This window comes from Periplaneta americana, chromosome 13 (assembly GCF_040183065.1).
Source record: "Periplaneta americana isolate PAMFEO1 chromosome 13, P.americana_PAMFEO1_priV1, whole genome shotgun sequence".
Classification (NCBI taxonomy): Eukaryota; Metazoa; Arthropoda; class Insecta; order Blattodea; family Blattidae; genus Periplaneta; species Periplaneta americana.
Genome location: NC_091129.1, coordinates 158,136,115 through 158,163,614, shown reverse-complemented (window position 1 = coordinate 158,163,614; position 27,500 = coordinate 158,136,115). Strand labels below are relative to the sequence as shown.

Here is a 27,500-nt window from a genome sequence, read left to right as displayed (position 1 = left end):
TTCTTGTTTACAATGAATGAGATCTATACTGGAAACGTTAGTTTAGTCAAATTCAGCCATCCATAATGATAATAGCCAAATTACGACGACAATGATGATAATGATGATGACTTTTGTAGAAAAGGTAGCAGAGGAAACTATGACTTTACTTTTCAAAAACTTGTAAATGCACTGTTATTTTTTCTATAGATCTCGCCGAACAGAAGACATCTCTGAAGTGCATAGTCGTTGTCGAATTCTACTCGTAAATCTATACGTTCCTTATTATTATACCGTCACATGTGTTGCACAAGACTGTCCATCTATGAAGGAGAAACTGTCTGAAACAAAATGGCTATCTCATTCACAAAACAATTAGTGGAAAAATGTCATTTAGTTCTGAGACGTGTTTCATTTGTTGCAGAACTGCCTATATCTTTTGATACGATTTCTCATGAGTCAACCGACGATAGAGACAGATTTCACCCAACAAAAGCATTCTTATGAAGTAACGCTGTGAGAGAAAGCTGACTGAGATGCAGTTTTTATATTATTATGCTGATTGCATCTTAATGCAACACATTACACAGCAATTTAGTAATTTACCTTATTCCGAAATACCGGAAAATATTCAATTATGCGTCCTTAGACATTAACCTGCGATCAAAATTAAGAGTATTAGCAAATTTCGAAAACTTCCTGGAGGAAAATTAGGTAAGCAATAAGACCAGCGAATAGGGATTATAAAGAATGGACACTGAGCGAATTTTCCTGTGTTTTGTTTCTCTATGCGCCAGCGGTTAGTTCCACTTTCAAGCGCTAGAGGTAGTGTAATCAAGCATACGCTAAGATAATAATTGAGAACAGAATTAAGGTACAGGATCCAAACATCGCCTACCTTATTGCATAATCCAGTAACGCTTTGCTTCAAATAAATTCAAGTTAACAGCTTTTCCTTATTTCTCAGTGACAAACTAGTTGTAATAATAATATTTTATATTTCAGATATTATAAATTATATTATAAAATAATATAATACATTATAAAATTAAGTATCGAATTCGTTTAATATTTGTATATAATATAATATAGGTATATGGTTTTACTTCTCGTAAGAGTTTTGTTTTTCCATTTTCAGCGCTATCAAATCATTACATATTTTAATTGTTGTTGGGGTCAACGTCTGAACTCTCATTATAAAGGAACTCTAGAGTCTAGACATTACAGTTAATGAAGGATTTATTATTTTATGGATCCAATTTATTTTATTTGAGTACATAATGTACCTAGATGTATTAATTGTATGTGTTATATTTCCGCTGTGTCGACTGCTAGCTGGTGTGATGTCAGCGCCAACTCTAGGGAGAAAGCAGAATCTGACGCTCTAGCTGGCTTGAAGGTCATTGAAATCAGTCCGGCTACATCAAAGGTACCGACGCGAAGTGTCCATTCTTTATAATCCCTATTCGCTGATAAGACTACCATTCCTTCTGGATTTTCAAGGACCGTCTTGTTTTGGAGCTGAGTGTCCCATGTCCCGATGAAAACTCTTCGGGACGCCCAATGTCCGGGTTTCTGAAGAATTCGTTTAAATAATATCTGATGGAGGTTGAATAGTCACTCTTGTACGATTTCAGTATTCCAGTACAAAAGTTTAGTCCTATATTTATAGGCTTTTAGTGTTCAGAATGCAATATAAATTGTCATGGTTATGTAATAAATAATTCTTAATTCAGTGGTATGACTGCCTCCGTGGTCTGTTGGTCAGCATGCTGGCTTCTAGATCGGGAGGTCCCGGGTTCGGCTCTCAGTGAATTTTTCTTGAAGAAAAAGAATTCCCTGGATGTCTAGAGTCTGGAAATTTGTATGAATGTGAGTGTGATTGTGAGTGTGTCGGGTTAATATTAATTAACCAATCATCACAAATATAAAAATACATCAGGACTGTCGCTGGGCAGTAACCTGAACACACGTTTCAGCGTCACATTGTTGACAAGTAACTCCATCTGTTAGCACAACCATAAAGCATCTAATAGATGCTATAGAGTTACCAACAAAAAAAAAAAAAATTCAGTGGTATAAAGATAACTAATTAGTTTCTTAACCAATTGCAAAAAGAATGTCCTAACTGATAACTTGTTTTTCCACTATGGTAAGTACACTTTAAACTTCAAGTGCATATTATTTTCTAAAAAAAATTAAATTATTGTTTATTTAACGACGTTCGCAGAGGTTATATCAGCATCGCTGGTGTGCCGGAATTTTGTCCCGCAGGAGTTCTTTTACATGCCAGTAAATGTACTCGACATGAGCCTGTCGCATTTAAACACACTTAAATGTCATTGACCTGGGCCGGGATCGAACCCGCAACCTCGAGCACAGAAGGCCAGCGCTATACAGACTACGCTATCCAGGGTGACTCACGTGAAGTATTACACTTAAATATTTTATTTTACTCATAAGAAAGTAGGCAGCGAGGTGAAAAAATATGGTAGACTTATTAAGCAATTCTAGTACATCAATGAGCAAACGACCATCCAAGTTTAGAAGGTAATAAATTATAAAATAAATTATGGTTTATTTAACGACGCTAGCAACTACAGAAGTTATATCAGCATCGCCGGTGTGCCGGAAATTTATCCCGCAGGAGTTCTTTTACATGCCAGTAAATCTACTGACATGAGTCTGTCGCATTTAAATACACTTAAATGCCATCGACCTGGGCCGGGATCGAACCCGCAACCTCGAGCATACAAGGCCAGCGCTATATCAAATACGCTACCGAGGCCGACAAGTTTAGAAGAGAGTTCTTCATTCTTCACTAAGGAATTTTTAAAATCCTATAGAGGTCACCTGTCTTTTTTCATTGGACCACATTTGAAAACTCACTTTTCAGAGTCATTTATCATCAATTTTTAGGGGTACTTGCTTCATGGAACATTCACCACAGAGAAAAGAAAGAGGTCACAAGAAAGTTCAACATGTACATCATACGAAAATTTGGCAGTCATGCTGAAGATAAGTAAAGAAGGCTGTCATCAGTGATGGACTCACCTTGTCAACTGGCTGGAGTGTGAGATTCCGTCGTGGATGAACCTCGATCTGAAGCACTTCTCCGCCCACCGGCACGTTCTCGGGCACGCGGACAAACCTGAGGTACTCCCCCGCAGGGTAAAACTGGCAACCTGCGGCGAGAAAAATAACAAATAACAACTCATTCAGGAAAGTACAAAAAGAAAATTGCAGTCCTCAATGAACGGTGCCCGCTATTGCAGCACAGGATCACGAGTACAGACGTCGCAAGAGTAAAAAAGTGGAAAATTAGATTCAGACTCTAATTATTATGAAATAACAATAATAATAATAATAATAATAATAATAATAATAATAATAATAATAATAACAATAATAATATAATAATAACAAAAATAACAATAACAATAATAACAATAACAATAATAACAATAATAATAATAACAATAATATTAATAACAATAACAATAATAATAATAGCAATAATAATAACAATAATAATAACAACAATAACAATAAAAATAATAACAATAGCAATAATAATAATAATAATAATAATAACAATAACAATAGTAATAATAACAATAGTAACAATAACAATAATAATAACAATAACAGTAACAATAATAATAACAATAATAATAATAATAATAACAATAATAATAATAATAACAATAATAATAATAATAACAATAATAACAATAACAATAATAACAATAACAATAATAATAACAATAACAATAATAATAACAATAACAATAATAATAACAATAATAATATTAATAATAACAATAATAATAATAACAATAATAATATCAATAATAATAATAACAATAACAATAATAATAACAATAATAATAGCAATAATAATATTAATAATAACAATAATAATATTAATAATAACAATATTAATAATAACAATAATAATAATAATAATAACAATAATAACAATAATAATAACAATAAGTAAACACCTGTGGAGTAACGGTTAGCGTGTCTGACCGCGAAACAAGATGGCCCGGGTTCGATTCCCGGTCGGGACAAGTTACAAGGTTGAGGTTTTGCTGGGGTTTTCTCTCAACCCAATACTAGCAAATGCTGGGTAACTATCGCTGCTGGATCATTTCACCGGCATTATCACCTTCATTTCATTCAGACGCTAAATAAGTTAACCTTTGATGTTGATACAGCGTAATAAAATAACCCACTAATAATAATAATAATAGTAATAATAATAATAATAATAATAATAATAATAATAATAATAATAATAATAATAATAATAATAAAATATACAGGCGTGGTTAAGGCGATTGTCTGCCGGTCTGAAGTTGCGTGCGAGCGCGGGTTCGATCCCCGCTTGTGCTGCTTACCTAGTTGGGTTTTTTCCGAGCTTTTCCCCAACTGTAATGTGAATGCAAGGTAATCTATTGCGAATCCTCGGCCTCATCTCGCCAAATACCATCTAGCTAACACCAATCTCATCGACGCTAAATAACCTAGTAGTTGATAAGCGTCGTTAAATAAACAACTAAAAAATAATACAATAATAATAATAATAATAATAATAATAATAATAATAATAATAATAATAATAAGTCAACACCTTGTCTGGCCGCGAAACCAGGTGGCCCGGGTTCGATCTCCGGTCGGGACAAGTTACCTGGTTGAGATTTTTCCGGGGTTTTCCCTCAACCCAATACGAGCAAATGCTGGGTAACTTTCGGTGTTGGACCCCGGACTCATTGCACCGGTATTATCACCTTCATTTCATTCAGACGCTAAATAACCTTAGATGTTGTTACAGAGTAGTAAAATACCCCACTAAAACAACAACAATAATAATAATAATAATAATAATAATAATAATAATAATAATAATAATAATAATATGATGATGATGATGATGACGATGTTGACAGAGACTGGAATAATCTTGCACAGGATAGGGACCAATGGCGGGCTTATGTGAGGGCGGCAATGAACCTGCGGGTTCCTTAAAAGCCATTTGTAAGTAAGTAAGTAAGTAAGTAAATAATAATAATAATAATAATAATAATAATAATAATAATAATAATAATAATAATAATCATTATCATCATCATTTATACTAATGATAAAACTATAACCTAAATTTTGTTATCTGCTTAGGTAATTATCACTTTTTACAGCAAACTTTGAAATATTTTTTCCGTAACGTTGAATCACTTGTAAACTTCCTGTTTATGTATGTAACTTTTCGAAATGGGATATCAACACGAACAAATGCATGATTAAATCTTAAAAAAAAAAAAAAAATGCAGTTTCATTGTTTGGAAATCGAAACAGAGCGTCACAATTGTTTGAAAAGGTTCTTTTTCAGATTAAGAGATTTCTTTTAAGTTAAGATGAATTTCTCGATAATACACCCTTATTTACTTTTAAAGAAACATAGAACCTCAAAATCTGTTTCTTTCCTGAGCAAATATTTACAATTAGAGAAAGGCATTCTACACTTTATCCTGAAGTAAATTTCAACAAGACATCATTTACTGTACTATGAAATAAACTTCGCCATACCTGTACGTATAATTAGAGGATTATAACACTCAAACGGGCGTGCATGGCCTCCTGCTAGTCTGAAAGCGAATTTCCGCTGTTTAATTTTTTTCTTGGAAACAATAATGAACCAACTCTAGTTATTTTGTCCTGGAATGAGTACTGGTGTAATTTTACAAGCTTTACATCACTCGCTGGTACAAAACTTCAATTTTCTACGCTCAAATTTCAGTTTAACAAGCCGGATTGGAGAAAGTTTTACAATAAAAAAGAACGGGATACAAGATAACACTGGAATAATGCAGAGCCGGGTTTCACGAATCAGTCTGTTAAGTCATTAATAAGTATGTAGAACATAACGTTTTCCTCGCCAGCGTCGTTCTTATGCATAGCATGTGCTGCGAATAACAATTCAAATACTGCAAAGTGCCGTGTTGTTGTAATAGAGACCGAACAATCTTTAACCAGCTTCACGTCCGCTTAACAACGTACGGCTAACAGAATTAAATCTCCAAACAAGCAGTGCAAATAAAGAAGTGAGGTCTAAATTGAAATAAATAAAGAAATTGTTTGAGTTACAGTCTCTATACGTAATCTGAACTCGTACCAAAAACTATGAGAAAATCATAAAATTACCAACTATGAAAATGCTTTACAGAAGACAATGAAAATGGTGACTTATGAGTAGCGAACATATTTCTAGGTGATAAAAAAAGAGAGATTTAGGGCTTTATAAAATCCTATTTTGGACTTTCAGGAGTTTATATAAAATTATTAAATAATAATTTTAATTTTAGTAAATATTTCACTTTAAGTAGAACTTATGTAGGCCTACAAAGAATTGGTGCTCCTGAACTGAAGACTCAAATTCTGTCAGTGAAAGAGAGTGAGTGCCGATTGATCAGTTTCATTTCGTATAACGGGGGTGCATCGACGCAGAAACTTTATTTGCAACCTGACAACCTGAAACTCCGGATTCCTTAAAAAGCCAGTAAGTAAGTAAGGACCTAAAACGCCTAAATGAACCGTATACTCCTATAAAAGCCTAAAAACTGTTTGTGCCTGAAAAGCGCCATTTTTAATATTTTGCGTACATTTAAAATAAAAATAACGGTACTAAAATGCAAAAATGCCCAAAAAACTATAAAAAATCTATTTAAGATGTAAAAAAAATTCCGTTACAGACAAACACTAGTCTAGTAGGTTCGTTCCATATTTGTCTTAGAAGGAGAGGGAAGAAGATTTTACCTAATTTTCTGGAATATAAGTTCGTTTGGAGCAACAGTAACAAATATAAATGACACTCGGGAGGAAATTAAACGCAGAATAAATATGGGAAATGCGTGTTATTATTCGGTTGAGAAGCTTTTATCATCCAGTCTGCTGTCCAAAAATCTGAAAGTTAGAATTTATAAAACAGTTATATTACCGGTTCTTCTATATAGTTGTGAAACTTGGACTCTCACTCTGAGAGAGGAACATAGGTTAAGGGTGTTTGAGAATAAGGTGCTTAGGAAAATATTTGGGGCTAAAAGGGATGAAGTTACAGGAGAATGGAGGAAGTTACAAAACGCAGAACTGCATGCATTATATTCTTCACCTGACATAATTAGGAACATTAAACCCAGATGTTTAAGATGGGCAGGACATGTAGCTCGTATGGGCAAATCCAGAAATGCATATAGTGTTAGTTGGGAGGCCGGAGGGAAAACGACCTTTGGGAAGGCCGAGACGTAGATGGGAGGATAATATTAAAATGGATTTGAGGGAGATGGGAAATGATGATAGAGACTGGATTAATCCTGCACAGGATAGGGACCGATGGCGGGCTTATGTGAGGGCGGCAATGAACCTGCGGGTTCCTTGAAAGCCATTTGTAAGTAAGTAAGTAAGTATTACATTTTTAATAGAACTTATGTAAGCCTACAAAGAATTGGTGCTACTGAACTGAAGACTCAAATTCTGTCAGTGAAAGAGAGTGAATGCTGATTGATCAGTTTCATTTCGTATAACAGGGGTGCATCGACGCAGAAACTTTATTTGCAAGCTCTCGCCTAACCTGACAACCTACCACCTCTTTTGTGCTAGCATGAACTTTTCCAAACGAACTTATATTCCAGGAAATTAGGTAAAATCTTCTTCCCTTCCCTTCTAAGACCAATATGGAACGAACCTACTAGACTAGTGTTTGTCTGTAACGGATTTTTTTTACATCTTAAATAGAATTTTTAACGGAATTTTTTTACAATCTTAAATAGAATATTTTTATAGTTTTTTGGGCATTTTTGCATTTTAGTACCGTTATTTTTATTTTAAATGTACGTAAAATACTAAAAAAGGCGCTTTTCAGGCACAAACAGCCACTTGTCAGACAATCACGGATTTTAACAATCATAAATTTGTATATATATGATCTAGTACTTTACACTCGACAAAACATTGACAATTACTCATTAGTGGCCAATATATATGATCATGAAATTAGAAATAGTAAACAAATTAATATTCCATATTGTAGATTACACAAGAGCAACACAAACTTTTTAATTATGGGGATGAAATGAGTAGCTTAATATCAAAGGCGGACATCTGACCTCAATCGAAATTTAGATAGCTGTGGATTTTTATACAATTTTTCATGCTCTTTCCAGTTATAGTGAAACCATATGCAAACTCTAACACTACATTTATAAAATAAATTGTGTTAAATATTACAAAGAACACTGTGAATTAAAAAATTGTCTCTAGATCAAAACTATGGAGACGACAGATATCCGTCTTTGATATTAAGCTACTCAAATTATATAATAAGCTCCCAAGTCAACAGTATAAATTACCAATCAATAGCTTCAAAACTAGATTTTACAATTGGTTATTAAATAATCCTTTTTATTCTGTTGCTGAGTTTTTCAACACAAATTTGTATGAAATTGTATTTTAATAAATAAGTTTAATTGTAATTTAGTTAGTTTTCTTTAATTTAAAAGTTTCAAATTATTTCATGTTTTCATTGTATTATTTAAATTTTAGTGTTTCTTTTATTAGTGTGTTTTAAAAATGTATTTATATGTTTTTCAATGTATTCTGACGAAGCCTAAAACTGTATGTCTAATGGCCAAATAAATTGAATTGAATTGAATTTAGGCTTTTATAAGAGTATATGCTTCATTTAGGCGTTTAAGTACTACAGAATTTTAATAGGAGGATCATGTGTACATGAAACGTACAGATATCTGAATAACATAGTGTAGATCGTAGCAAACAAAATAGGTACAGACATAGAAATCCGTTCCCTGATGATGACAGCAATAAAGATGAGAATGATTACTATAATGACGGTAATTATAATGACTATGTTATTGACAACAATGATGATGACGATGAAGACGAAGGTAACGAAGATAATAAGGCGGAGATGACAATAATGGCTACGATGATATTACGCGAAACAGAACTAGTTCCATCTTCTGCAAAAAATGTCAAGATAAGTTATCGCTATTAATAGACTAGCCCGCGACACACTACAGTTGGAGAAGATGCCGAGATTCAAGGGGAACTATAAATCGATAATGGTACGTTTAGTGACGATCGTATTCCATTCGCAAGACTAAAACGTTATGCCCTTATATCAAGTTCAAAACAAATGGAAAAGGAAAACGGGGAACATTTAATTTTCGGAATATGTATGATAAGACTTTCTTGTGTTAAATTCTAACGTACCTTGTTTACATATTTCGACCTATTTATGGGTCATCTTCAGAACTAGTCGTTGTTGGTCTTGGCGCCTCTTGTTCTGTTTCCTGTGAGGGTGCGTTCGTGTGGTTTAGTGTAGAGTCAAAGAGTGTATGTGTTCTGCAATTGAGTTGTGTGCTGAGAATTTCGTTGGGGTGTGTCTTTCATGTGTCTGTACATTTCATATTGTTCTAGTGTGTTTAGTTTCTGGCTTTTTGGTTGGATGTGCAGTATTTCCATGTCTGTGTTGATGTTTCTGTAGGTGTGGTTAGCATTTGTGATGTGTTCTGCATATGTGGAGGTGTTTTGTAATTTTGTTATGGCTGTGCTGTGTTCTTTGTAAAGTGTTTGATATGATCTGCCTGTCTGTCCTATGTAGGAGTTGTTGCAGGTGTTACATTTGAGTTTGTATACGCCAAGACAACAACGACCAGTTCTGAAGATGACCCATAAATAGGTCGAAACATGTAAACAAAGTATGTTAGAATTTAACACAAGAAAGTCTTATCATATATATTCCGAAGTGATACAGTGTTAAAAGTTGTGTAATCAAGATGTATATTTAATTTTCGTAGACAAAATATATCACTAAATTAAGAAAGCAAGCAGTAGGACTATTCCGAACAAAATGAGACGTGCATACAGTTGAGCGCCTACGGAGAATCGAAATCTTGAACTCTGCCCAATTCACACACTGCAATAATCATGACTTAATGTGTATAATAAACATTTTCAATCGTGTAACAAAACAGCAGACAACTCGTGATCTCATACTTTACTAGAATGCCAGGTTTCACCACATATTCCCGGCAGAAGTCAGTAGAAGATGGATACATTAACTACAGATTTCGTTTCCGCTTCGCTGTACTTCGTTTTACATCATTAACTTCCACCCGAAAGAGTGTCATCAAACTCGGTGGTCCGAAATAGCAAGCAACACTGATTCCCTCGAGCTTGCGCTGACTTCCTTCGTGAGATCTCTCTGTAGTTTTCCTGAAGTTTAAGGCGAATTTCAGGTAATTCAGTGGCGAATCTTCGGGTTCATCTGACATCACCAATTCCATTCACGCTATATAACCTAATAGTTGATACAGAAACATTAAAAACTGATTAAAATGACGAGATAATACGTGATGGGTTAAACTTTAGCACAGGCGCATAAAACCGTTACCCAAATCGAGCAGCAGAGCAGTAGCACCAGTAGCAGTGGTACTGGTATTATATTTACTGACGTTTCTACTGCAGAGGCTGCTTATCTATACTAATAATAAATCTGTAGCCGAAATTTTTCTGGTAATTTTCGATTTTCCAAAAATGATTAGTTCTAACATATATAATTAACCACCCTGAAACCGAAAATCGCTTTTTTTTTTTTAATTTTTCTTTCTTTATATGTCTGTCTGTCTGTCTGGATGTTTCTTACCTTTTCACGCGATAATGGCTGAACGGATTTCGATGAAAATTGGAATATAAATTAAGTTCGTTGTAACTTAGATTTTAGGATATATGGCATTCAAAATACATTATTTAAAATGGGGGTTATAAGGGGGGCCTGAATTAAATAAATCGAAATATCTCGCTTATTATTGATTTTTGTGAAAAATGTTACATAACAAAAGTTTCTTTAAACATAATTTGCGATAAGTTTTATTCCTTGACAAATTTTGATAGGACTGATATTTAATGAGATAAATGAGTTTTAAAATTAAAATAACTGCCATCTAAGGCCGTGTAATGAATTAAAAAACAAATGACTTCGTCTATAAGGGGCCTTGGACAGCAACAATCGAAAGCTATGAAAGATAGCCTACAGAGAATGTTTCTGTGTTTGTATGAAGTAATATTGGAAGCTAAATTAACCGATTTGTATAATTAATTATTATTTCACCATTGGAAAGTGTAGTTTCTCTAGATGAACATAATGCTATAATCTTATTATAGTAACTTCTGATATAATATAATATAATGTAATATAATATAATATAATATAATATAATATAATATAATATAATATAATATAATATAATATAATATAATATAATATAATAAACCACGGGGAAAAAGAAATATTGGAAGACCAGCCAAAAGATGGATGGACCAATTTCAGTAGCTGCTACAGGAATCAATTTCCTAATGCATGAAGGATGATAATATAATATAATATAATATAATATAATATAATATAATATAATATAATATAATATAATATAATATAATATAATATAATATAATATAATATAATATAATATAATATAATATAATATAATATAATATAATATAATATAATATAATATAATATATAATAAAATAATATAATATAATATGTAATATTATATTATAATATAATTTAAGTTATTTGAAGGGTTCAGAACCATAGTGGGCCAAGCGTCATTTACTGAATACGTTGAAAACAAGGGTTAAAATTAAGTTATTACCATAATTCAATGGAAACCTAGAACAAGTAAAATAAAATATACACATTAAATCTAAATGATGTCAATCTTCATTAAACTGTGGTTGCATGTAATAAAAATGAAGAAACATATTAAAGGAGTTGTCATTGCACCAAATGAGTGTCTCTCGACCAAAATGATCGCATTTTAATTATTTGGATGCAATTTAAATTAAGTAACATATTAAACGATTTATCCTTCTATCAAACACGAATGTTCCCTGGATCAAATGTCCTATTTTAATTATGTAATTACTTTATATTTACTTCTAACGGGTGCAGCGGAGCGCACGGGTACGGCTAGTATCAAATATAATCGTGGGTGATAAATGGCTACGGCGACCAGATTAACATCGATAAAAAAAGAGGACACAAAGCTTCAAAAAGGAGGACATTGTTGGAAAAATGAGGACAGAAAATATTATGTACTTAGATTTATTTATTTATTTAAAGACGCTATATCAACTACTAGGTTATCGAGCATGGATGCGATTGGTGATAGCGAGATGATATTTGGCGAGATGAGACCGAGGATTCGCCATAGATTACTTGACATTCGTCTTACGGTTGGAGCAAACCTCGGAAAAACCCAGCTAATTAATCAGCCCAAGCGGGGATTGAACCTGCGCCTGAGCGCAACTCCGAATCGGAGCCTTAGCTGACTGAGCTACGCCAGTGGCTACTTAGATTTAGGCTTAGGTCTATATTATACTCATATTTTAAATTAGGTCAGTATCTATTTCATTACAAAATATTTACAGTACAGATTTAGGCTTATATCATAATTAAAAGTATTTTAATATATATTTTATTACAAAATAATTACTGTCTGGTAAAACTTAATAATAATAATAATAATAATAATAATAATAATAATAATAATAATAATAATAATAATAATAATAATAATTTTACAGTTAGCTACATATGAAAGTAAGGTAAGTATAATTATTAAATTGGCAAATTTATTTATTTATTTATCTATTTATTTATTTATTTATTTATTCTGGTGTAGTTAAGGCCATCAGGCCTTCTCTTCCACAACACCAGGAATACAAATACAATAATAGAAATAAACAGAAAAAAATACACTATATATAAAATAAAGCTACACAAGAAATAAAGAGAGAGAGAGAAAAAAACACTATAAAGAAAGTAAATCCAAACAAAAATATACGCAGGTTGCAGTCACACAAACTTTAAATGAGTGATTAAGTATCATAATTAATTCTATCCTAACTAATTAACTAACATAAACAAGAAACTTGCAATTTTAATCTAGATTAAAAAAGAAAAAGAAAAAAAAACACAAATCAATACTTCTAGCAATACCTAAAAAATACATTAACTAAGAGAAAATTTTCCAATTTAATTTTGAATTGTGATAAAGTCCGGCAGTCCCTGACGTCATTAGGTAACGAATTCCAGAGGCGAGGTATTTCTACAGTATAGGAGGATGAGTATAAAGACGTTAAAGAGGACAGAGAGAGCATATTCCATCGATGCTGCTACCATCTACAGGCACATTATTTGAAAAAGGGGTAAAATAAGATAACTTCAAAATATCAGACATACTTGTTACGAAAAGGAGGACATTTCTTGATTCTTTTAAAGTCCACCCGGACCCCGGACAAAGGCCTAAAAGGAGGACTTGTCCGGACAAAAGAGGACGTCTGGTCACCCTATCAATGGCCAAAAAATTTTGCCTGGAGCCCTGCTGCAGGGGTGGAGTTCTTCCACGTCACTATAAATCTATTAGACGGGATCTACAGCCTTGCTTTATTTGAGAAGGTAGTCATGCTAACGATTTAGCCTCTCTCTACCGGTTTTGAACCCGCGAACTCTGGATTCAGCGCCTGGCATGACAACGATTGAACCACTGGGGACGATGTTCAGCCATTGCACTAACAGTGCAGTTTCATTCCACAATTACTCCGTCACTATCATAGCACCGTATGAGAGATTCTGAATGTTTTCTGTCTTGAAAATATTACAGAGTGATTTATATAGAACTGACACATTTCTTTCTTTAATTATTCCGTTGGAAATTCATTCAATGACCCAATTTTAGCGCCAAATTAACCAGAATGTTCTGGAGTTTCGATTCATTGTCACTAGATGCGCAGATGTTTATGTTTTATTCCTATTGTTGGCAGCTGTTTTCGACATTTTGTGTCAACGTGAAAATGCAGTACACATTAAATCAACGACTCTTCCTTGTGAAGCAATACTGGATTACGAATTCAATTACAGCTACTCAAAGGGCATACCAGAGAGAATTTGGTGTTCGCAATCCTTCCAAAAGAAACACAATACTGGGACTGGTAAACAAACTGGAAAGAACTGGATCTCTGGTGAGTGAAAAGGGCAAGCATCGTTCATCTAGGCTTCCCACGGTTGTTGTTGACGTAAGAGCACGACTGGAGCAGTCACCAAAAAAATCATTAAGACGTTTGTCGCAGGAGACAGGGTACACCTACGCAATGTGTCAGAGAGCTGCGAAAAGTGCAGGCCTAAAGCCAAGTTTCTTTGACGACCGAATAATTTCCAGGAACCTGTGGCCACCGAGATCTCCGGATTTGACAACGCCGGACTTCTTTCTATGGGGTTACTTAAAAGACAGGGTTTACGTCACACGTCCCCAGACATTGGACGATCTGAAGCACAACATCACACAGGAGATTCAAGCTATTGACAACAGAGTCCTCCAACGAGTGGCCAGTAACATGGAACGACGTGTTGAGTTGTGCCTGATGCAGGATGGAGGACATTTTCAACATTTGCTATAGAGGTAAATAATCTCCCAAAATTCCTCTACATTTTAGGTATAATAAGTTGTCGCTAGCACAATTCGTTTTGAAACAACTAATGAAAGAAATGTATCAGTTCTATATAAATCACTCTGTAGAATAAAGAATACGCCTCACTAAATGGAGGCACTTTCATACGAATTGCATAGAAGGCGATCATGAATGACCTGGGATCGTGACGTCGATGATGATGTAAGAGCTACAGAGTCGGAGCACGGCGGCTTTTTTTTCTGCTCTAGTTGCACTTGAGTAGGCACGGACGAGCGACTGATAGGCGTGATGCAGGCGAGAAAACAAACCCCTCGCAGGTCAGCCGATCGCAACTCGATACTCCTGTCTGCGGTACGACGGCATCGCTATGTGCATCGTATGAATGGCTGACGTAAGATACGATGCAAACTGCTATGAACTGGGTGTCTTGAGTTCAAAACACATACGGGCTTTGCACTGCTAGGAACAATCGGCGAAAGCTACCTAGAGAAGAACAAAGAAGTGATGTAGTATTTGTGGACATAGAAAAGGCTTTTGACAGAGTAGATTGGAATAAACTGATGGGGATGCTATGGAAAATAGGTGTGGATTGGAAAGAGAGAAAGCTGTTCAATAATCTTTATATGAAGCAACGAGTGAAAGTCAGGATAGCAGAAAAAATGTCAGAAGGAAGTGAAATAGGGAGAGAAGTATGTCAAGGATGCTCTTTATCACCTACACTGTTCAAAGTCTACTTGGAGAATTTAGTAAAGAACTGTTTTCAGAACATGGGAGGAATGATAGTAGGAGGAAGAAGTATAAAGTTGTCAGCCCGCTTTGAGGTCTGTGGATATAGAGGGAAAAATTGGATCGGTGTCGGGTAGAGTTCCCGGGTAGCTCAGTTGGTAGAGCGTTGGTACGTTAAACCAAAGGTCCCGGGTTCGATGCCCGGCCCCGGAACAATTTTTCCCTCGAGATTATTCGTGAGTGTGTGTGTTTGTATGTGTGAGGAAGAGAGAGAAAGCAGGTATAGTGAAATCGTTGAATAATATCCTAGCGACAGGCTTTGTATTGGATGCATTTTTTTTTTGCAAGCATCGATATTTCTAATGTCAAGCGGCGTTGTCACGTTTTAGTTGTAAAGATAATCTCTAATTACAATTATTTTTATTACTGTATCAATACATTTATATCTACCGCCACTATCCACAGTGAATAAATTTTAAGTTATTTTACAACTTTTAATTTAAATTGAAATTAAAATTACTAACATTTTTTTTACTCTGATTGAGGTTCTGTTATGTGTATCTATTATCAGGCAGTACATCTCACTTATATGTATGTATTTATTTACACTGCAAGTGGGCAAGCACCCGGTGGCAGTGGTATACACAATATAAACAATACACAATAAAATGATAAGCAATACACAATAAAATTTACAATACACAATACAATTTTACAACACATATGCAATTTTATACACAATACAATAAGAATACACAATACAATTTAACACAATAATAATAAAACATAAATAAAATACCTAATTTTACAATACAACCTACATAATTATGTATAGGTCCTACATAAGTTTCAATAGTCTTTCACTTTACTCTCATCTCATTCCCTGTAGTGGCACTATGACGCATTTCACTGACACTTTAGCACACATTTCACTGACACTCTGTAACACATTTCACTGACACTATAGAACACATTTCATTGACGCTATAATTATCACTGATCGGAACTGTTCACTGCACTGTAAAACCATAACTTCACTGACTCACCTCGCTTCACTGATACAACAGTTCAAATAAGTCAAATAATTACATCCTTATGCATATTTATAAACAGAAGTACATTTAAACTAAACATTTCTAGTTTAAGGCCCTCTTACACGCTATTTTAAATAATTTACAATTCAAACCAAGGAAGTAAACTCGTCAGGCTAGATAAATACACGTCACCTTAAAAAATTAAATGTTGAATGTCACCTTAATTTTAATTTGCACTTTATACACAACTTTTTAAATTATTATTAAATCTCCTTAAGGAAGGACAGCCCTCAAAGACCGCTGCAGGTAGGTCATTCCAGTCATTTATAGTTCTATTTAAAATGAGAATTTACCTACATCCGTTTTCTGTTTCCTACATTTGATTTTAAAATCATGATCGTTCCTACCATAGTACGTTGGCTTTTCTAACCGAACCGTTATGTCTACCCATGCTTTCTGACCTAAATGTGCTCTATACAATGATGTTATTCTAGTTTTCCTACGTCTGTTTTCCAAAGTTTCCCATTTAAGTTATTGACGATATGTATCAGAACAATAAAATTGTTTGTATGCATCTGAAGTCTGATTAGTGGAATATGTAGCTAATCGGCGATGTATGCATTGGAGGGGGAAAGGAACTGGCCACCCTACCCCATTATCACCCGGCCTAGTTTTCTCTTGAGTAATGCCTTATTGGTGATACTTAAGAGATTCAAATCTGTCTTCCGACAGTTGACTAAACAACAAACAACAACCTTTTTTGTCATTACCAATCAACTCGAGATATGAAAGCATTTTTCAATCCACGTGGAGTAGATATGATGAGAAAGTAAATTACAAATACTAACGCATCACTGGTAGACATATGTTACCGCTGCTGAAGTCTTATCTTATCTCTTCAAAATAAAGTGTCGTCTTTGACACCGACTGGGTAGTAATTGAATGCTCGGACTGCACATGTGTTTGTAGAGTTTCAGTTACCATGTTCGAAACTTTCAGTGAAAGAAAATGGGAACCACGTGACTCGGCTGCATACTAGTGAAATTTTGCGGATTTTGGATGAGTTATTACAGATTTTCTCCATGTATTGTGGGTCCCTATCACCACGGCATGGCGCGTCCTCAGGTTGCGGATAGAGGAGACGGCCTCCAGATATGGAGGGTAGCTGCGAATATATTGAATAAGCAGTCGTGGACAGCCGATAAGGGGTGGTCCTCCAGCTTGGGGGTTGGGCGAAGGGCTAACAACCCATCACCGTAAAAAACAGCTTGTTACGAATCCCTACAATAAGATACAGCAGAGTCCGTATAGGTCAGTTTCTATCAGATGCGTTTCCAATTCACTGCGGGCTAAAGCAAGGAGATGCACTATCACCTTTACTTTTCAACTTCGCTCTAGAATATGCCATTAGGAAAGTTCAGGATAACAGGCAGGGTTTGGAATTGAACGGGTTACATCAGCTTCTTGTCTATGCGGATGACGTGAATATGTTAGGAGAAAATAGACAAACGGTTAGGGAAAACACGGAAATTTTACTTGAAGAGGTGGAAAAATTCAAATATCTTGGAGCAACAGTAACAAATATAAATGACATTCGGGAGGAAATTAAACGCAGAATAAATATGGGAAATGCGTGTTATTATTCGGTTGAGAAGCTTTTGTCATCCGGTCTGCTGTCCAAAATTCTGAAAGTTAGAATTTATAAAACAGTTATATTACCGGTTGTTCTGTATGGTTGTGAAACTTGGACTCTCACTCTGAGAGAGGAACATAGGTTAAGGGTGTTTGAGAATAAGATGCTTAGGAAAATATTTGGGGCTAAGCGGGATGAAGTTACAGGAGAATGGAGAAAGTTACACAACACAGAACTGCACGCATTGTATTCTTCACCTGACATAATTAGGAACATTAAATCCAGACGTTTGAGATGGGCAGGGCATGTAGCACGTATGGGCGAATCCAGAAATGCATATAGAGTGTTAGTTGGGAGACCGGAGGGAAAAAGACCTTTGGGGAGGCCGAGACGTAGATGGGAGGATAATATTAAAATGGATTTGAGGGAGGTGGGGTATGATGATAGAGACTGGATTAATCTTGCACAGGATAGGGACCGCTGGCGGGCTTATGTGAGGGCAGCAATGAACCTTCGGGTTCCTTAAAGGCCATTTGTAAGTAAGTAAGTAAGTAATCAAAGACAATTAGGCACACATTAAAATTCAAGGGAATACTCAAATTCGCAACAATTTAGAATATATTTCTATGGTAACACAAGACAAATCCAGAAGCTGTAAACTAATTCGGAACTATCGCGGAAGAAATTCGCTTCAGAAAATCAGAAAGAGGCTCTGACAAATTAATATATCTTGGCTACATGTACACGAGACTTAGAGAAAATAAGAATGGAGTTGTTTGGCGCTGTGACATGTGTGGCGGGTGTAATGCAACAGTCACGTTATCAGAAGATGGAAGCAGTGTCGTCAAAGAACCGTCTGAACACAAGAATCATTCTGCAGACTGGGGGAGGATTAAGGCAAAGGAATGTGTAGAGGACATGAAGGCAAGGGCGGGACTTCCCGAGAACCAACGTCTGTCATTATTCAAAATGAGTTACAGCGTATTGCAAGCGAAGCCAATGTGAATCTACCGAAGAAACCATCTATTAAAAAACTGCGCCGTGCCAGGAAGCTGCACCTACCACCTGAACCAAGGAATATTGATGAACTGAACGTTATAGCCGACAGATACACTAAGACCGTACAAGGAGAAAGGTGGTTGTTATATTTGTCAAATTGTCTATCTATGGCAAATTGTCTATCTGTGGCGAATTGTCTATTTGTGGCGAATTGTCTATTTGTGGCAAATTGTCTATCTGTGGCAAATTGTCTATCTGTGGCGAATTGTCTATCTGTGGCGAATTGTCTATCTGTGGCGAATTGTCTATCTGTGGCGAATTGTCTATTTGTGGCAAATTGTCTATCTGTGGCGAATTGTCTGTCTGTGGCGAATTGTCTGTCTGTGGCGAATTGTCTATGTGTGGCGAATTGTCTATCTGTGGCGAATTGTCTATCTGTGGCGAATTGTCTATGTGTGGCGAATTGTCTATCTGTGGCAAATTGTCTATGTGTGGCGAATTGTCTATCTGTGGCAAGTTGTCTATCTGTGGCGAATTGTCTATCTGTGGCGAATTGTCTATCTGTGGCGAATTGTCTATCTGTGGCGAATTGTCTATCTGTGGCGAATTGTCTATTTGTGGCGAATTGTCTATCTGTGGCGAATTGTCTATCTGTGGCGAATTGTCTATTTCTGGCAAATTGTCTATCTGTGGCGAATTGTCTATCTGTGGCGAATTGTCTATCTGTGGCGAATTGTCTATCTGTGGCGAATTGTCTATGTGTGGCGAATTGTCTATCTGTGGCGAATTGTCTATGTGTGGCGAATTGTCTATCTGTGGCGAAATGTCTATGTGTGGCGAATTGTCTATCTGTGGCGAATTGTCTATCTGTGGCGAATTGTCTATCTGTGGCGAATTGTCTATCTGTGGCGAAATGTCTATGTGTGGCGAATTGTCTATCTGTGGCAAATTGTCTATGTGTGGCGAATTGTCTATCTGTGGCAAGTTGTCTATCTGTGGCGAATTGTCTATCTGTGGCGAATTGTCTATCTGTGGCGAATTGTCTATCTGTGGCGAATTGTCTATCTGTGGCGAATTGTCTACCTGTGGCGAAATGTCTATGTGTGGCGAATTGTCTATCTGTGGCGAATTGTCTGTCTGTGGCGAATTGTCTATCTGTGGCGAATTGTCTATTTGTGGCGAATTGTCTATCTGTGGCGAATTGTCTATCTGTGGCGAATTGTCTATTTGTGGCGAATTGTCTATCTGTGGCGAATTGTCTATCTGTGGCGAATTGTCTATTTCTGGCAAATTGTCTATCTGTGGCGAATTGTCTATCTGTGGCGAATTGTCTATCTGTGGCGAATTGTCTATCTGTGGCGAATTGTCTATGTGTGGCGAATTGTCTATCTGTGGCGAATTGTCTATGTGTGGCGAATTGTCTATCTGTGGCGAAATGTCTATGTGTGGCGAATTGTCTATCTGTGGCGAATTGTCTATCTGTGGCGAATTGTCTATCTGTGGCGAATTGTCTATCTGTGGCGAAATGTCTATGTGTGGCGAATTGTCTATCTGTGGCAAATTGTCTATGTGTGGCGAATTGTCTATCTGTGGCAAGTTGTCTATCTGTGGCGAATTGTCTATCTGTGGCGAATTGTCTATCTGTGGCGAATTGTCTATCTGTGGCGAATTGTCTATCTGTGGCGAATTGTCTACCTGTGGCGAAATGTCTATGTGTGGCGAATTGTCTATCTGTGGCGAATTGTCTGTCTGTGGCGAATTGTCTATCTGTGGCGAATTGTCTATTTGTGGCGAATTGTCTATCTGTGGCGAATTGTCTATCTGTGGCGAATTGTCTATTTCTGGCAAATTGTCTATCTGTGGCGAATTGTCTATCTGTGGCGAATTGTCTATTTGTGGCGAATTTTCTATCTGTGGCGAATTGTCTATCTGTGGCGAATTGTCTATCTGTGGCGAATTGTCCTTATTACCACTTTTCTGTGGACAATTGTCCCAGTTACCAATTTTCTGTGGCCAACTGTCCCAGTTACCAATTTTCTGTGGCCAATTGTCCCAGTTACCAATTTTCTGTGGCCAATTGTCTGGAGCTGCTTTAAAAGCTGCATTTCTATTTTAGAATTTATTCTTGTGGAATTCTCTAGTAGTCCTAGAAGTGTGTAACAAGTCACTGAGCCAAGTAGGCCTATGTATGTTGATTTGTGTTATGACCTAGACTCAGTGGTAAAGTAAACAGTCTTCCTTCTCTTGAAACGAGGCAAAGCGGTGGACGATATCGCACTGCGGTTATCTGCTCTCACACAAGAATATAGAGCGAGCGTGGCCGTGAGAATATGCAGATCAGTGGAGCAGTGTGCTTACGGGATACGCACGACCACAACTCTGGTCTGTGATCGGCTTGCGGCGCGCTTCTTGTCTTCCGAACACGCGTGCTTCAAGTTGTGGAAAACACAACTCTAACAGCTTTATTCCACATATATGAGTATTACATCAGCTTTAAAAAGTGTAACAAATCAAGAGTTACACAATTTTTTGGCGAGATGGGGGTGAGGCCGAGGTTTTGCCATAGATTACCTGACATTTGCCTTAAGGTTTGGGGAAAACCTCGGAAAAACCCAACCAGATAATCAGCCCAAGCGGGAATCTAACCCAAGCCCGAGTGCTGTTCCGGATCAGCAGGCCAGCGTGTCTGCCGACTGAGCTACGCTGGTGGTTCTACAAAAATTGAATGGTTCAGAACCATAGTGGGCCAAGCGCCATTTACTAAAACCGTAGAAAACAAAGGTTAAAATGAAATTATTACCTTAATTCAATGGAAACATACAGCAAGTAATATAAAGTATACACATTAAAACTAAATGATATGTCAATCTTCATTAAACTATGGTATTCACTTAACTTTAACCTTTGCTCTCTCCGTTTTTAATAAATGGCGCTTGGCCCACTATGGCTCTGAACCCTTCAGTTATGCAATACTTAGGAAACAGATTAATTCAATAATGTTTATTATTATTACTTACTTACTTACTTACTTACTGGCTTTTAAGGAACCCGGAGGTTCATTGCCGCCCTCACATAAGCCCGCCATTGGTCCCTATCCTGAGCAAAATTAATCCATTCTCTATCATCATATCCCACCTTCCTCAAATCCATTTTAATATTATCTTCCCATCTACGTCTCGGCCTCCCTAAAGATCTTTTTCCCTCCGGCCTCCCAACTAACACTCTATATGCATTTCTGGATTCGCCCATACGTGCTACATGCCCTGTCCATCTCAATGGGATTTAATGTTTCTAATTATGTCAGATGAAGAATACAATGCGTGCAGTTCTGTGTTGTGTAACTTTCTCCATTCTCCTGTAACTTCATCCCTCTTAACACCAAATATTTTCCTAAGAACCTTATTCTCAAACACCCTTAACCTATGTTCCTCTCTCAAAGTGAGAGTCCAAGTTTCACAACCATACAGAACAACCGGTAAAATAACTGTTTTATAAATTCTAACTTTCAGATTTTTCGACAGCAGACTGGATGAGAAAAGTTTCTCAACCGAATAATAACAGGCATTTCCCATATTTATTCTGTGTTTAATTTCCTCCCGAGTATCATTTATATTTGTTACCGTTGCTCACAGACATTTGAACTTCTCCACCTCTTCAAAAGATAAGTTTCCAATTTTGATATTTTCTCGGGTTCTCAGCTAGCTCTGCCATCTTCTTCAGGGAATTAAGAAAATGGAAGAGCTAGCCGTCGAAAGCTTGGAAGCAAATCTCCAACTCACCTGGCTGAGAACCCGAGAAGAGTTATTCTAAAATATACCTGTAGGCAATTTTTAATAATGAATTAATAAATAATATATAAATAATCAAATAAAGGCAAAAAAGCATTTATTTTGTAAATTAGGCATTTATATTAAAAAGGGCAGAAAAGGGCAACATAAAACTGTGACGTTTCAATCACAACGGTAAAATTTGTACAGACTTACTTTCAAAATGGAGACAGATTTAACACATTTAAAAAGGCATTCTGCCAAAATTCCGGTCTCTGCTCATAAGTAACACCAATAAGGCACCACTCATGAGGCAACTAGGCCTGGAGATAATGGGGTAGGGTGGCCAGTTCCTTTCCCCCCTCCAATGCATACATCGCCGATTAACGACATATTCCACTAATCAGACTTCAGATGCATGCAAACAATTGTTCTTCCTCTGACACATATCGTCAAGTGAGATGTACTGCCTGATAATAGATATCAGAGGTCTGCATCGAACGTTTTCGCTCGAGCGCCAAGTAGTTCATAGCATAATCCGATAGGTAGCGCACATGCATCATGGGTAAAATTGTCACGAGCGATAAATCCTCGAACGGCATAAGCCGAGCGTTAGATATTCGTTCTTTTACAGTGATGAACTGTGTAGTAACATCATAGATGTTTATCATTTCAAAACTTTGCAGTGTTTAACTAACCTCTCCATAGTACAACTACAAAACTTGCTTTAAAATGTAATATACATGTTGTAGGTAAATGTTTCCCCCCCCCCCCCCACACAGGAGTGATTTTGTTTTTGCCACATCTGATAGATGTTATTGGATGCAAATGTAATTATTATAAACGGAGAACACAATCACGATAATGCAAGAACCGTATCAAGTTTTCTAGTAATAATAATAATAATAATAATAATAATAATAATAATAATAATAATAATAATAATAATAATAATAATTCTCTAATAATTAGTGTATCAATCTTTGCGTCTGTAACAGTTGTGCAGCATGATTATTCGTTTTATTATATTTTCTGTGACGTTATCTCTGTACTAATATTGTTATTAATCTATTGCTATATCAATAATATTTTGTAAAACGTTTCTACATTGTCGCAGTATATAGGCGGAACACTACTCGTATGTATGAACCTATCATATTATATATGTGGTAAATCAAATATTGAATAATTATTAATTAGCAATAATAACTGTATATCGAAGTTTTTCATACTATTTTATTTATAACTTCATGTTCCTTTTTTTGGTACATTCCATTGACTGTTCCATTAAACGTTTGTCATAAACGCAGAAAACAAAGCCTTATTTTTACCGTGTGAGCAAAGCATGTGTGTATCTTATCTGTTGCCTTCCATACAAGATAAGACATGTCGGTGAGATGACCTTGTATTGTGCTTCTATTTATTACGAGCGTATCATGACTGATCGTAACTCACTCGAGGGTGAGACAATCGATCGAGTTCAAGCGAGCGATTTAACTCCAATGCAGCACTCTGATAGACAGATATACATATCAGCCAGAACCTCCATCAGAGGTATCTGGAGGTATTAGCAACCAACTTTTAAGAACAATAGTAAACCACCACACCGCTCACTTTGCATGCTAGCTCTGCCGGTGCATCGTGTCCAATAGGCGAAGGTCAGCCTAGTGGAGTAACATCTTATTACAGGCTTGAGCGCGACTTATCAAGATCCCGACACAAAGGGATTTGCTCACTTTCCCTTCACAGGAAATTCGCTGACTGAACATGTGCTATGACATGCGTCCATCTATCCTATAGACATGAACACAATCTGTCAAAAGCATTCCTCTCTGAAGAACAGGATGTCCAACTCTTGACACTATAATTAAAATGTTTAACTTTGTAGGTCAGAGTTTCATAGGCTGCTATAACACAATTTTGAAATTCTACGCTCAGATGAGTCCGATGGCGAAAACATGGAGTTCATCATATCTGATTGTATCAGTATAATGAAAGAGATGTTACCGAAACCATTGTTGGTGACATCTTGATCTTGAGTAGTGGAATCAGCAGTACGAGTAATAGAATGAATTCTTTAACCCTTAGTGAGGCAAGCCAAATTTTGTAACCCAAATGGTCGCGTGTCGGTCTTTTTGCCTCTTTGACATATGTGCCAAACATTTTTGTTAGCGCTTACCCACGCTTAGGCCCGTAACACACTTGAAGAGTTTTCGCTAGCGAGAAATGTGTTGCGAGAAAATTCAAAGATTGATAACATGGATTCAAATGGACGTCCACACACTGGAAGAGATTCTCGTTCGAGGCAAAAACCTCGCGCGAGTTTCTCGTTGGAATCGGTAGCTCAGCGAATTTTCTTGACACATTATCAAAGATGTTTGACATTTATACTCTTTGTGACGATTGAATGTAGGAAAAGATATCACAGGTGGCGATGAATTGTATTGTTTTTATTAGAAAATGAGGAAAGATGGCTGATAATTGAGGGGTTTGCCGGAAGAAAGGCGGATAGACCTCTACGCCCTTCTTCGGGAAAACGGTTTAAAATGTAGTGAATAATTATAGTAGCGAAATTTTGTTTTGATTGTACTGTACATACCTGCAGGACAGGGCTGCGTGCGTGCGTGATTTAGTCAGTCAGTCTACAAGTAGAGCTAGTGCTGAGCGTTACCGCATTCTGTACTGTGTGTGTTTTCTCTTGGTAGAGACTAAGCAAATATATATAGTTCAATTTAGTCAGTCCAGTTTTCCTTTGACTGCTTTTTATGTTCATTATTGTCCTTGCTTTAAGAGTAAACAAACTTATGAAACTCATAGATTCAGACGGAAATATTTCATGTTCTATAAAGAGATTTGTTACAATATTCAGATTTTTGGGCTTATTGTTATCAGGATTATACAAAGAATAAATTTTATTTATTTATGTTCACACAAAATGGAGATTTTCTTTTTCTGTTATATTCAGAGATTTTGCTTTGCGTACTTAATGTCTACTCAGTATATCTGAAATAATGTAAATTATTTTATAAGTAGATAATAAATGTCATAAAATGTATCTTTGTTTCAATTCCGTGTGAAATTTAAATCTGAAATCTACATTAAATCTCCTAAGAAAATCATTATATGGATAAAGGGCGTATAGACTAAAGTTTTATATGGTACAAATATAAGGAAATTTAATAAATATAAATTGCCTAAATGCTACAAAACATTTATACTCGCTAAGATTTTTAATTTAATGTATAATTTTATTCACTATCTGTATAACATTTTATTCAGGTGCGTTTTAAAATCTTAGATTGCCTGTATCTCAATTCACCATATTGACGTATACGCCCTTTTTCCGACAAACCCCTCAATTGCAGTCAGAAACTTATCGAACTTGTACGATGTCACCCGTAGGCCTATTTATATGATATACGGGATGAAAACTATAAAAACACGAAACTTAAAGAAGAAATCTGGAGACAAATATCAGATTATCTGAAAATAAATAGAGCTATACTTTATTTTGATGAAATTTAATAGTATTAATTAAACATTTGAAATAATGTATCTATATGTCATAACAATTTACATAATTTTAATCAGGACATAGCAAAGAATCCTCTATCATATCATGAATGGCAAAAAAACTGTAGTCCATTCGACCTGAAATAATGCCTAAACGTATCATCATTCAAATCGAAACCAGTGTCCAAAACTCGCCCTTATTTTCGTAAGATACAATGTGATTTTCAGATATTTCTGGCTTTAATTTTAGGCCTACTTTTTTTTCATTAACAAAATACGTTCATGTAACTCCATTTCCTCATCATCTGAATACTCAGATTCAACATAGCAGCGTTCGTACGTAATTTGTAAAGTACCGTAAAGTGGGGATATTTCGGACGCAGGGGTAACATCAGACGGTAATTCAATTTATCATATTTTATGTTGGTAACACCAGTTCACCAATGGGTCTTTAAAAATGTGCAGAAACATACGAACATAGTAAAAAGCGCGGAAAAGATGCTAAGAACTGGTGTTACCAACATAAAATATGATAAATTGAATTACCGTCTGATGTTACCCCTGCGTCCGAAATATCCCCACTTTACGGTACGACAATATACTTACAGGTTGTATATTTGAGTACGATAATATACGTAAATACATAACCTGTAATATTTCCCCCAACGAGTGATTACTATAATCAGAAAAATGCTTTCTGCATGAAGGCAGTGCATAGATGTTCATAGCGAGATGTGATCTGTGATAGCGAGAACTCGCCAAGTGTGTGGAGGAAGGCTCTTCGCCTCTTTCTCGCAACACATTTCTCACTAGCGAAAACTGTTCAAGTGTGTTACGGGCCTTACACGAGTATTGGAAATAAGCGAAACATCACTGCATATGTCCGTGTCATGGTGAGTTTCTACCAAAACATCTTCCCCCGTTTCATCTAAGTTATATATAATATTCGTCAATTGCTGCTGCTGATCATGATGATGATGATGATGATGATGATGTATGTATGTATGTATGTATGTATGTATGTATGTATGTATGTATGTATGTATGTATGTATGTATGTATGTATGTATGTATGTATTTATTCACACTGCAGTGGGTATATACCCGGTGGCAGTGGTAACTAATTACACTCAATAATGACAATAATAAACTTATTAATTAAAAATACAATTAATAATAATACTAATAATTAATACTAACAATAATTAATAATAATAATAATAATAATAATAATAATAATAATAATAAAAACAACAACAGGAAATATACTAAATTAAATGAAACGATCACTTA

The 27,500-nt window shown here is 35.8% G+C and overlaps 1 protein-coding gene across 1 annotated transcript in view; it reads right to left on the bottom strand.

The window, feature by feature from the left end:
* Cad89D (cadherin 89D) overlaps window positions 1-27,500 on the bottom strand; it is a 343,616-nt gene that overhangs the window by 87,863 nt on the left and 228,253 nt on the right. Inside the window, exon 3 of the mRNA XM_069844519.1 lies at window positions 3,034-3,164. Within this exon, the coding sequence (XP_069700620.1) occupies window positions 3,034-3,164 (131 nt within the window). The remainder of the gene's footprint in view (window positions 1-3,033; window positions 3,165-27,500) is intronic.